Raw genomic sequence first — 12,984 nt, 5'->3', positions numbered from 1 at the left:
CTAAATAATGTGTGTTTAATGAATGTTTTAACTTGAAATTAAATACTGAAAAGCAGGTGGCTCCTGAAGCTGAATGACAAGAGTGGAGTCAAAGGGAGGCTACTCTCTAAAACTATCTAAAATAGAAGTTAGTTTAACACTTTTTCGGTCTTTGTAGAATTACGTATATGTTATTTCACAGTTTTGATGCTGTACCTATACCATAAAGACACATTTAGGGGTATGAATGTCCAGACTTTTGGTAGTGTATAGGGAAATACAGGAACTGGTGATTATGTAAAAATGCAAAGGTCATTAAGCCTCTTTCTGGGGAAAGTGAAGAACAAAAACATCTAATTTTATAAAATGATAATATGTGCCAGGGTTTATGTTAAAAGTGATGGAACTGTTTTCTTTTTTTCATCTATTCTGTTCTAAATGCACAATTCAAAAATGTAATATATTGGAAATGCACTAATGAAAAAAGGTATTTTTCTATTGCTCCATTCATTATGAAATTGGAACAAAATTAAGTGCCACTGGCATTTTTGAAAAACAGCGATGATATATTTTGGATATATTTTATATTGTGGAATATACTGACAAGATGTAACAATACTTTTAATTTTTACAGGGTAAGCAACCAAGAAAGAGTAAACACCTTTAAACCTTTCTCAAAGAAATGTGGAAAGCATGTGTGGCTATGTAAATGTGTGTGTGGTGTGTTGTGAAACCTGCTAGACAAAGACGTGGCTCCACATGACCTATGAGCTACTTTAAGCATGTATATTTCACCTACAAGCATGCATGCAAATCCCCTCACACACCCATGCAGATACACACACAAATTCAATGCCTCTCATTCTGTCTGTCTATCTGTCTGTCTCTCTCTCTCTCTCTCTTATGCACACATTGTGCACCTAACAGCCAAGCATGCAGAGTGATACAGACAAGCACAACTACTAGAGTCACTTCCTTTAAAGAAGAGATGGAAAGAGAGAGAGAGAGAGAGAGAGAGAGAGAGAGAGAGAGAGAGAGAGAGAGCAAGGAGGGGAACAGAGAAAGAGGGAGAATGAGAGAATGAGAGAGACAGGGAAGAAAGGAAGAGTGCAAAAGAGTATAAAAAGAAGAGGGGGAAGAGAAGGAAAGAAAAAGATAGATAGATAGATAGATAGATAGATAGATAGATAGATAGATAGATAGATAGATAGATAGATAGATATAGAGGGATAGAAATACAGAGAGAGAGAGAGAGAGAGAGAGAGAGAGAGAGAGTTCGGCTTACCTGCTCTGAGGTAAACGTTATCTGAGAAACAAACAAACAGAAATACAGGTGACTAACAGATACACACACACAGACTGAACACACACACACAGACTGAACACACACACACAGACTGAACACACACACACACACACACACACACACACACACACACACACACAGCTGTAACTCTTTATAAGACAGCTCGGCAGTTTAATCAGTCTAAATATTTGTCCACAGTGGCAGGTGTCGTTTGGGCTTTAGTTCACATCCTGTGCAATGCGGTAAAGTAACTAGAATGCACTGCTACGTTGGCCTGTCCTCAACAATAACAGCATGACGAAAATAAGAGCAGTTATTCATGTCTTATATTGTAATGTCTTATTTCTGTCTTGTGTATCTTTTTAGGTATCAACACTGACTCTTGTTTCTGGCAGTGTCTTTAGGTCAAGGGTAATCTTTGACTTTAACCTATTTTTACTAGCTAAAGATATTCTCTCTGAGTGGGCAACAAACTACAAGAGCATCTGCCAAATGCTATAAATGTAAACATGAAAGATAATTACTCCTTATCATCCACAACCCATACTATATTATTCATCTATAAAATAACTGATCAACTCCCCACTGAACAAAACATATTCTACAAAGGAAATGGTTGCTTAATTATTGTGCTAATCAAATAATACATACAAATTGCACAATGAGAAGATCAAATCTGCTTTTTTTAAACAAAATACACCTTCACAAACTATTATTATTATTATTATTATTATTATTATTATTATTATTACGACTATTTGCAGCAACATTTATTATCATCATTATTATATCACTGGAATTTAAATATGCCAACCAAAGCAACTAGAGGTGTTAAAAATCTGTCAGGAAGAGGATATATGCCTATACTGACCATGGTTTGGGTGGCCAATGAATCTCAAGGGATTACAGATGGGAATTGCAGACATTAGTCAGGTCTTGGGGTCAGAACGTCTCCCAAACCACAATCAAACACCTACACAACCAAGTGTTTGGGGGGGTTGCCAGAAGAAAGTCTCTGCTGTCAACAAACTCAAGCGCCTACAGTTTGCCAGATGTTACAGGAACTTTTAGTGGGACCGTGTGTACGGTCAGATAAGACCACAATGGAGCTTGTTGGCAACAAATACCAGAGGTGGTTTTTCCTCCAAAAGCCCTGGACAACATGTCATGTTCAGAGACATGGTATCATGGACCCATCAAGTACCAACAGATATTAAATTAAAACCTGACTTCCTCAGCCAGGAAGCTCAGAATCTGAAGGATCTGGAGAGATTCTGTACGGAGGAATGATCTCAGATCATTTGCCATGTCTTCTCCAGTCTCACTAAGCATTATAGGCTCAGAGCTGTTATCTTTGCAAAGGGAGGCTGCACAAAGTATTAAATGAAGGGGTGCCAACAATTCTGACACACATATATTTGAGAAAAATATTTACTTCATGAAAAAGATTTCTTTTTTTTTCCCTTTCAATCATTGTACTTCAAATAAAGGTTAGATCTGTGTTCATATTGTGAATGAAAGGGGATTATTTGTCACTCATATGATTATTTGTCACTCATAGCTCACTAAAGCAAGTGGGGAAATGTTTATTGTGCAGATTCAAAACTTTCAATCATTACCACATTTGTGACTGTAAGCACACTGTTAGAAATAAAGGCTCTGTGCAGGTACATTTTTCATTCATCAAGGTACAAACAATGTAAATGTTCCCCTCAAAGATACAACAGTGGTCTTAAGGTCCAATTGTGTACCTTAAATAAGTTTTTCCCAGGTGAAAAGTACATATTTGTACCTTTTCATAACCCAATATTTTAAACAGAACAATAAAATAAAACGCCTGAAAATGAGACGGGGTGTGTGAAGTCAATACCTCTTAGAAAATATGATTTCAACGGATTATGGTACAATTATGTACCCTGACTAAAGGTACTGAGATGTACCCTTGAGGTTACCACCCCAGAGACAAGAGGGGTACCGTTCCAGTGACAGTTTAGTACCTTTTTTCTGAGGGAGTAGAAGAGGAGATAATTTTTTATGATTTGAATTTGATGAAAGGTTACTGTTGTGTACAGTCTGTTCTGTACACAAAGAAAAAAGAAAAACCTTCCTTTATGTTTTTGCCATGTTCCTGTCATTTCTTGACATTGAAACAAACAGAAAAAAGTCTTAAGTACAGTAATTCTAGACCCTATTTAGGGTTTTTCATCTCAGCCCCCCTGCAAATGTCATTCTTCCCCAAATAAACTAAAATCTTCAGACTTTGTGGTCTGTTTCTCTTTGCTGTTCCTGCAGCACTGCAGTAAACAACCAGCAAACTTTCCTTCGAGTTTCCCGCTTCATCCTGAAACTTCATGGTTCGAACTATACAGATTCTGGTGTGAAACTTTCCAAAAGCTGCTAATGCTGACCAGCGAGGTGCAGCATGGTACTGTGGTCTTTGTTTCTGGAGAAATATACAAATCACTGTATTAAGGACTTGAATCTTATGCAGCTCATTATCATTTAGCTTGTGTAGGTTACACATCTGTCGCGCCAAAAGAGGAGCATTCAGACAAGGCCTTCTCAAATGTGAGATGCGACGCACCATATGCCTAGAAAGAAGCAGGCTGCGTTTCTTTGGGGGGCGGGTTAACACATTTGATTGACAAGTAGGTAAAGATAAGCGCAATTTGAGAGAACATGAAAGACAGTTGACCCACAAACATGTACAAACATATAATATATAAAAAGAAAACTGCTCTCTGACTCCCAGCACTGGTCAGGTTTTCAGAGCATCACAGTGCTCCACTCATTCTGATATTCACTAAACCTGTCATTTGAAACCAGGCTGGGAGGGGTATGGATACTGCTGTAGAAGATGTTAATGGAAAAAAGGAAGAAACCAAATAAGTAAAACAACAGCAGAAAAAGAGCAATAACTAAATACAAACGGACAAGAGAATAAAAGAAGGCTAAGCACTGCTGTGTTAAAAAGAGGTACAGAGCAATAAAAACAGGACTTAGAAAAAGACAAACAGAAGGCACAAAATACACAAGCAAATGCTAACGCTAATGCCAATGTTCCAACGTACAGACTAATGTCAATGATAATAATAATGCAAAGGATGATGCTAACGCTAAAGTTGATAGACAAATAGAAATAGAACAGACAAAGAGAAACAATCTAACAATGAAATTAGTACAGAACTAAGAAAAACCAAAGAGGCTAGCAACAAGACAGGCATACAGGTAGGTGCACAGCTTCACACTAAAGGCCGGGAAGGTGGGGTTAAATAGAGCCCATTAACAAGAGGGATAACAAGCCACAAATTGCCTGTTACAAGGCCTCAGCCACTCCTCACTATGTACATACATAACTCACCATGCAATCACATTACATTTGAATAGTATAGCAAAGGAAAAGTAATAAGAATCAATGTCTAAAGGTTAAAATACAAAGATGTATGACTTTATCTACTCTTTCAACAGTTAAGATGAGCTAAATACTACAGTTCTTTCATACTGTTAGCAGTGCCACATTAATCACAAGCAAATTTCCCAGAACATCCTGAACTTAAAGAAAACTGCACCCCAACTGCGTAGTAGTAGAAGTGTGTGACTCAGCTTGTAATTATGACTCAGAACTGCACTTTAACTTTTTCTCCCAGTTGGAAGCTGATAAATATCGCAGGTGCACATTTATTTGATTCTCCTTAGCACAAACTCAGTTTCCTGCAATCCTCTGCTTTACCTCAGTAAGTATTAGCTCTGTTTGTTGTCACTATGCAACAAATTGGAATAATTCTGGCTATTGTTACAAAAATGAACAATTACTTCTACATTAGCCCTTGAAAGGGCTTTTGTGGTGCGTGTGGCATTGAAATAATCAGTCATTCATTAGGTGTCACTAAATTCTCTAAAATTGAGGAGCAAAACTAAATTGTCTGCAAAAGTAGATAAATACCTATAGGTTCATATACAAATGAGCGACAAATCGAATGAGGAACCAACATAAAGTGTCATAATAAAGTGTTTGCTCACCATGAGCTGCCACAGCTGTTTCAGTGTGCTTTGGTATAGATTCTACAAGTCTGTGGACTGTCCTGGAGGATTCCCTCAATTGGTTTTGATGACAAAGCTGGAGGGTGCAGTCTAACATGTTGGTACAAAAATCTCCTACCGGTGTTCAGTTCAGGTGGTTGAGATCTAGTGACTGTGAAGGTCACAGCAAATGATTTGCATCATTTTCATACTTATCAAACCTTTCAATGACCCCTTGTTTCCTGTCATCCTGGAAGATACCACTCCAGTCAGGACTGAAATGCTTCATCACAGGATGAAAGAGACCAGTCAGAATAATTTTCCTATTGAAACACTAGTCATTGGAAAGTTGTTCTGACTGATTCTGACTGCAATGGCGAAAGTTTTAGGTCAACTTTTGGGGGGCGGGGGGCACGGGGAGAACGCTTTACTCATATCACCTGATCTATGAGTCTTAGGATGAGTTTTAAACTACGTATTAGCATTAAGGATTTGTTAGATTAGAGAGGTGCCGTTAAAACAGTTATTCAACATGCAAAACATTCTTATCTTGACCACTTCAAATTACTAAAATATGATTTTTAAACAAACATACTCAACTATCAATATCCCTGTCAACAGAAATCTTCACAATTATAATGCATAAAGTTGCAAAAAGGTTTCCTCTTCTTCAGTGGCGTTAACATAAACAGATCTCTGATCTCACTCTATTACAGATCAGTGTAGCCTTTAGACAAGAGGGCTGAGAGAGAGAGAAGCACAGTGACAGGCCAGAAAGAGACTCAGCAGTACCAATCAGAGCCAAAATTAAGCTCAAAACTGGACTCTTCAGTTCAAAACCAGACACCAGGAAATGCTAGGTCGACATAAAGGTGTCACCCAGATATTGAAGTACACCTTTAGATGCAGAAACCTTTTTTCTCGCTTTAACAAAGTAAATAAATCTGCTAGATCTAGCTATCGCTAACAAACAAGGCCACAGCATTAGTCTTTTTAATCCTGGAGTGCCACAGCCTGAGTAATCTTGGTTCAGGTGGTTCTGAAATCACAGTATACATTTGTTATTTTACTGTTATTTACTGTGGTACAGCAAATTACTGTGAAAGTAATGCAACTAGTTGCCAGTCATTTACTGTAATTTTGAAGTAAAATACCTACAAGTCTACCCAGACTTGTTCTATACCTACAGGCTATGCAACCTTGTGAAATACAAATACATAGGCGTAGTGATGATTCTTACAAATAACAGGAGGAGCCACACTAAAAAATGTTTAAAGCGTTTACAGTTCAGTGAATGATTTTCCCATGGAAGCTCATAACTGACAGTTAAAATTGTACAAACTGTAGGTCTAAACCACCACACACTCGCCTCAAACCATGTTAAACAGACACAAATTTGGTTATGTGGTGTCTGACACTGTTCGAGATGCTGCTGTGAACATGGACAGAAGTACAGAGTATAGCTGAGAACAGTAGCAGCCTCCTTAATTTTGGCCATATTTTTGTCCATGTTGCTACATTAGACTCATAACTAAAAAAACAAGACACCAATCATGTCTTGGCTGACTGACTACATTTAGGGAAAATGGTATAAGTTTAGTTTTTCTTCATTGCTACATCCAAAGAAGTATTATGTAATGCTTGCATCATGTTATGAAATTTGATTGTTTTTGGTCTGGAGCAGCTTAAACATGATAAGCAAACATGGCTCCAAACAGAAAACGCCAGCAATACATCAATAAACAGGCGTTTATTGTGTCCTGAATATGTTTGTGGACACACAAGCAGTTAATAGTTAAACAGCAGGTAGCTGCTGTTATTAGTTAAACAGCTGAGAGCTGCTTTACATTCACCTGCACTGAGAATGAACAGGCAAATATTTAAGCCTTTGACTGTCAAATGATGAATGCTGCAGATTCCACTGTTAATGGTCGCTGTTGATATTGTGAAGCAGTAAATATGTGTGTGCAAGAGAGGGACAAAGAGAAAGAGAAAGAGAAAGAGAAAGACGAAAAGAGAGAAGGAGGAGTTATATATATCGAGAGAGATAAACAGACAGTGAGCGAGATATGGGAGATAGAAAGAAGAGACAGAGATAAGGATAGAGATACAGGGGCAGATGTACTTATGTTTTGTACTATTACAAACTCAAGTTTGGCATTAAAAAATGGCTGTCGCAACTTACTAAATAGGTGTAAAGGCACTTTGCCACCTGTAAAAAGACCAAAGAGGCGGCCCCTGCTTTTTTGCACCTTTTACTAATAGTAAAAAGACTGATAGTAAATACTGACTGACTGCATTATAGGAAAACAATGTTTTAACCCCTTACATGACCAGGACCTGCCATTGGTCCCAAAGGTTTATTACACACTGTCATGCCTCCTTCCAACATGCCTGAAACTACAGCCAACGCGGCCGCTCCTGACTACGTTTCCTAGAACCTCTCGCTTCATCACATGACTCAGGACTCTCACCGAACAACCTATCACCGTTCTTCATCACTGGGTTTCGAATCACACACACCTGTCACACCTTGCATGTAAGTAGTCTGCTTGAAACATCTCACTGTGAAGTATCATCACATTACTGTGCATACTGAGTGTTTCTCCCCTGTTACTTAGTGTTACTCTGTGTATGACCCGTTTTCTGTTTATGACCTCGACTCTAGCTTTATCCCTTTGCTCTGTTTTGTTTTTTTTTTGGTTCGACTCCCTGCTTCTGTTTATCAACTGTAATTTTGGACTTTCCCTTTAGCATTAAAGTTCTTAACCCAAGCCTCTCCTGCGAGCGTCTGGCCACTGTTACACACACTTCTATAACCTATATAAGCTCAACCAGTTTGCAATAAAGTCCCTGTACTGAACAATAAGTCTTAGTCTGTAATAAGCCTAGAATGTAAAGGGGTTAAACTGCTGTTTTAAACAGGCTAGGTTTCAGGCTCTTTCCTACTGTTGTAAACTGTAATAATTTGACAGTTTTCTTTTCCAAATGACTGTTAAAAGCATATGTTGAAACTCTTTGGCCCTGATTTACTGAAACTATTCCTCACCTCATCATTCCTGCACTTTGTGGCTTCTGTATGCAATGTATTGTGTGCTGTGGTGTCCCCAGTGAAATTACACAGAATTTTACAATGTGACACAGTTCAACTCATTCCGTCCAGCTGAAAATAAACATGTTTTTCAAAATTGAAAGTGAAAAATAAGCATTTTTAAACTAAGAATGATTAAATAATTAAAATAATTATTCATTATGTTGAAATTATCACAGACTTTCTATACCATTAATAACTCATTTTTGTTTACTTTTCCTTGTCATTACTTTGACTCACTTAATCAAAAATAAGTTGTAATGTAACTGTAATGTCAGGAATGTTACTGGTTAATTTCTACAAAGCCTGGAATATTAAGTTATTTTAGTATTATCAGTGGGAAACTCTTTGGGCCTTCTAGGCCCTGAGAGAAGGCCAAATGAGTTCTGTGAAATAAAACATACATTATTTTTAGCTCATTTTATTTAAGAGAATCATCATTCATACTATATTTGAACTTAAAATAATTAAATAATTAAAATAATTATTCATTATATTGAAATTATCACAGACTTTCTATACCATTAATAACTCATTTTGTTTACTTTTCCTTGTCATTACTTTGACTCACTTAGTCAAAAATAAGTTATTATTTTGACCCAATGAGTCACAGTTTGAAATAGACAAACACATAGTTTGAAATAGATAAAAAAGTCTGTTTTTCTCCTACTTAGCGAACTCTGCCACAGAGTTCTGCCAGAGAGAGAGAGAGAGAGAGAGAGAGAGAGAGAGAGAGAGAGAGAGAGAGAGCGAGAGAGCATTTTGAAGTGGGTAAATATATCCTGGAACAAATTTGTTTTGTATTTATCTCACACAGTCCTGAAGAATTGATTATGAATAATTCATGTAGGTCTTTGAGAAGATGTGTTTGTGTGTTTGCAGTGTGTATGTTTATGTGTGTGTGTGTGTGGGTGTGTGTAGGTGTGTTCGTATTGTTTGTGTATGGGTGTGTATGTTACCTTCAGGTGGCTGCAGTCTTTTGTTGTTCTGCGTGCACCAGCCCACAGGGTGAAGCTCTGCAGTCATGACGTCACACCAAAAGTCAGCTTTGCGGTCATCACCATAACCACAGAAGCGCAACAATAGCAACTGACCACACGTGGTTATGATGGTCGCCACCCAGTATGTGTCTGGAGAGTTTTTATTAGCCACTTCCAGCTTCATTCCTGGCTGAAAGCTGCTCTGAAGACTGAGCTCCACCTGTGAAGACAATTCAGATGACTTACTTTCATTGGCAGGTATTTTTTTTGTGACCACTGCATTAGCATTAGCATGTATAATCAACAAAGCCCACTAAAACCCTGAATTTTAACTGTAATGTCAGGAATGTTACTGGTTAATTTCTACAAAACCTGGAATATTAAGTTATTTTAGTATTATCATTGGGAAACTCTTTGGGCCTTCTAGGCCCTGAGAGAAGGCCAAATGAGTTCTGTGAAATAAAACATACATTATTTTTAGCTCATTTTATTTAAGAGAATCATCATTCATACTATATTTGAACTCTGCAAATATTGTAACAACACTCTTATTTCATTCAAGTTTTGGTTGGAAACAAAAGGGTTAAATCGGCCAACAGAAAATTGCCCAGTCAGGATTTTTTCTTTGTGGTATTTAAATGGAGACAGCCAACTGAGCTCTCCTATTGATTAGGTCTTCAGGAACTGAACTGAAGGCCTAACATGTCAGATTAACCACTAACATAATTAGGATCTGAAAATGGAACCAACCAATCATGTTTTTTTACAATGGGTAAAATCAATTTCACAAGAAAAAATGTCACAAGTGTTCTGGAACAAGTGGTAGCTTGAAGAATGTATTTCAGTCAAATGTACAAAATGGTAAACAGTGATGGCAGCTCTATGCCAGAACTCTTTAACTATAAAACTACTACAAGGTAAAATATATGGTAATGGCTGTTACAAGCTTTAAATGCATCATGAAATGTCTTTTACAAGCTTCAAATGTCCACATTTAATCGAGAAAGACCAAACAATATTGAAATGAATCGCCATTAGCTTAGCACTAATGTACTACCAGAATCTCATAGTGACACTATTAGAAAGTTGCAATATCGTATAGGTGCATTTTACAGAGTTTTGGCATTTATGGCCTGAACTGAAGGCTCGGCTTTAGTAGTCGTGGTTCACCACTTATTATTGTCATTTTTATGTAAAATTCAGATTAATTCAAAATAATCATGGGAATTTAACCCTTTATTCTACTACTGCTCAGGAAAATTCTTGACCACTCTGTAAGCCATAACATGACTATCATCAATGAGCTCAGTGTAACTCTGAATCCTGTGCTTTACAGTCAAAAGTATTTATTTATTTTTTTGCGGAAGCTCAAGAATAAATATGATTCATTTTACCTGGAATATTGCTAGAACTGCTGTTTGCAGAATGGTCACAAACATACAGCAGAGCCACATAATAGTGTGTGTGTGTGTATCTCCATGCAGACTGACCTCAGAATGCTCGAACCACTGTGGTCTTAGATGCATTTTAGCTAGATGTTACACAAGTTTGCACAGCAAACCAACTTTTTTGGAAAAGGGTTGTATAAATAAGACCCCTGCAAGACTCAGGCATGGGCAGCTTGACTGGGGCCCACAACATTAACCCAACTAGGGCCCACAATGTAACACAGCTGGGGCTCATGGCTATAACCCAGTTTTGGCTGACATACTACCTGTCAAAAAGTCCACTACAAGCCTATGCTCAGGTAAAACCCACGCACGTCAGTTAAAACTCCTATGGGGTCCACATAGACATGTTCACTGGGTATCTACTGATAGAATATCTGAGACTAAACTACTGTAGTCTCTAAGAGTCCATCAGAAGCCGTCAGAGAACTTCTTGTCTCTTCATGGCTGGGTCCTGTGTTTTGATCAGAGCCTGGATTACCCCACTTTCCAAACCACTCCATCCTTTCTCACAGATCTTACTTTGAGAGGTTAGTGGAACACTCCAGAGTTGATGTTTTGTCAAGTTATTTTGACCTATCCTAATGTATTACATAAGAGGAGTCCAATCTAATCCATAAACTGCTGGCGTGGCTGCAGGTTTTCATTACAACAAAGCAGGAGCACACCCAATCAGTTGTTTGACTAAGACCAGTTGAAAAAACAAGTAGAGTCAGTGGTGCTCCTGCTTGATTGGAATGAAAACCTACAGCCACAATGCCCCTTTCCCCTTTGCAGATGAGATCAGACACCCCTATATTACATAATAACAATGGACAATATCATTTTTGTTCAAATTTGCAAATAAAGGCTGCCCTTTACATCTGAGTATTTAAAAGTTAATGCAAAGTTACTGTATATTTAAAATCCCATGCTTATTAAATACTAAGTCTTATTATTCAGAAACTACAGGGGCTCCAATGCAAACTAGCTGAGCTGTTCCTAGATTATTGAAGTGTGTAATAGAATTTTGGCCATTTAAGGGGTTAAAGTTAAGAACAGTATATCCTACTAGAACAAATGTCTCATTGTTGATTTATTATTACAGCAATGATAAGTGACTACCATCCATGTGTCAAGTACACTTGGCTTAGTAGCTGTGAGTGTGTGTGTATGTGTGCGTGTTGACTTGTAGACTTACATGTTTAAATGAAGTGTGGGGGGCTGCAGTGGCCCCTAACTCCTCCAAATACTCATCCCAGTTAAAGTCCATTTCTGCTTCTCCATACTCCATATCTGTGAGATGTAGAGAGAGAAAGAGAGAGAAAAAGAGAGAAAGAGAGAAAATTCTGTTAGTAAGAACAATGATCTAATCTAAATTCAGTCATTTCAATAAATTCAAAACAAGGCAGCCAAGTTACTTTTTATAGCATTCATCTACATCTACACATTATCTACATGTGGTCTACACAACATCTACACATTATCTGACAGCACTACCACTGAAAACCCAATGTTTTTTTAGTGCTAACTACTAGCCATGGTGCATGACTGCAATACCCAAATTACTTCATGCATCACTCTGCAAGGGAACTGCAACTGGCTGCACTGATAACTCACTCACAGCCCCAGGCATAGGCGCCAAATTTCTCTTCCTTTTAGATTCATGCATTTCAATTCTCAGGGCTGTCCATTAAGTGGCATATGCTCAGAGTGCAACAAGGACATATGTGTATATCGGTCTGTGAATATACACATGCCAATGGAGGACTGGGTTGGGGGGGTGTTGTGTGTAAAAAAGGGCATATGCTAGTGTCTATCTGTGCACATGCCTATCAATGTATGAACTAAAGTATTTTATTAAATTGCTGCAATAGTCAGAGACCACCCTTCATTTATTTAATTTTCAGTGTAAATGGCCATTACGTGCAAGTTAAGTGCAAAAACGTATATTTAACAGAAAATTACACAGAAGCCTCAACAACTAAACATGACTTTTTTCAGGATTTAATGTGTTCACTTTGCCTTTATTACGGCTCCCATTCTTTTAGGGAGTCTTGCTTTCAGTTCTTCATGAAGGGATAATTTTCCCCACATGCAAAGTTCAGCAGTTACTCTGATTAATTAGCAAGTTTTCTTCTTTTTGTTGTCCATTCCTTTTTCTCAGTAAGGGCTTCTTGA

At 37.8% G+C, this 12,984-nt stretch overlaps 1 protein-coding gene across 2 annotated transcripts in view; it reads right to left on the bottom strand.

The window, feature by feature from the left end:
* sfmbt2 (Scm like with four mbt domains 2) overlaps positions 1–12,984 on the bottom strand; it is a 69,195-nt gene that overhangs the window by 39,194 nt on the left and 17,017 nt on the right. The window contains exons 3-5 of one of the 2 annotated variants that reach the window (XM_036577263.1): positions 12,005–12,099; positions 9,356–9,596; positions 1,265–1,285 (exon numbers count right to left, since the gene is read on the bottom strand). In XM_036577263.1, the coding sequence (XP_036433156.1) occupies positions 1,265–1,285; positions 9,356–9,596; positions 12,005–12,099 (357 nt within the window). The remainder of the gene's footprint in view (positions 1–1,264; positions 1,286–9,355; positions 9,597–12,004; positions 12,100–12,984) is intronic. The other variant, XM_036577264.1, reaches the window with a different exon arrangement.

The sequence above is a fragment of the Colossoma macropomum genome, unplaced genomic scaffold, assembly GCF_904425465.1.
Source record: "Colossoma macropomum unplaced genomic scaffold, Colossoma_macropomum, whole genome shotgun sequence".
Lineage (NCBI taxonomy): Eukaryota > Metazoa > Chordata > Actinopteri > Characiformes > Serrasalmidae > Colossoma > Colossoma macropomum.
The sequence above is the reverse complement of the archived record's forward strand: the minus strand, read 5'-3'. Positions and strand labels throughout refer to the sequence as shown.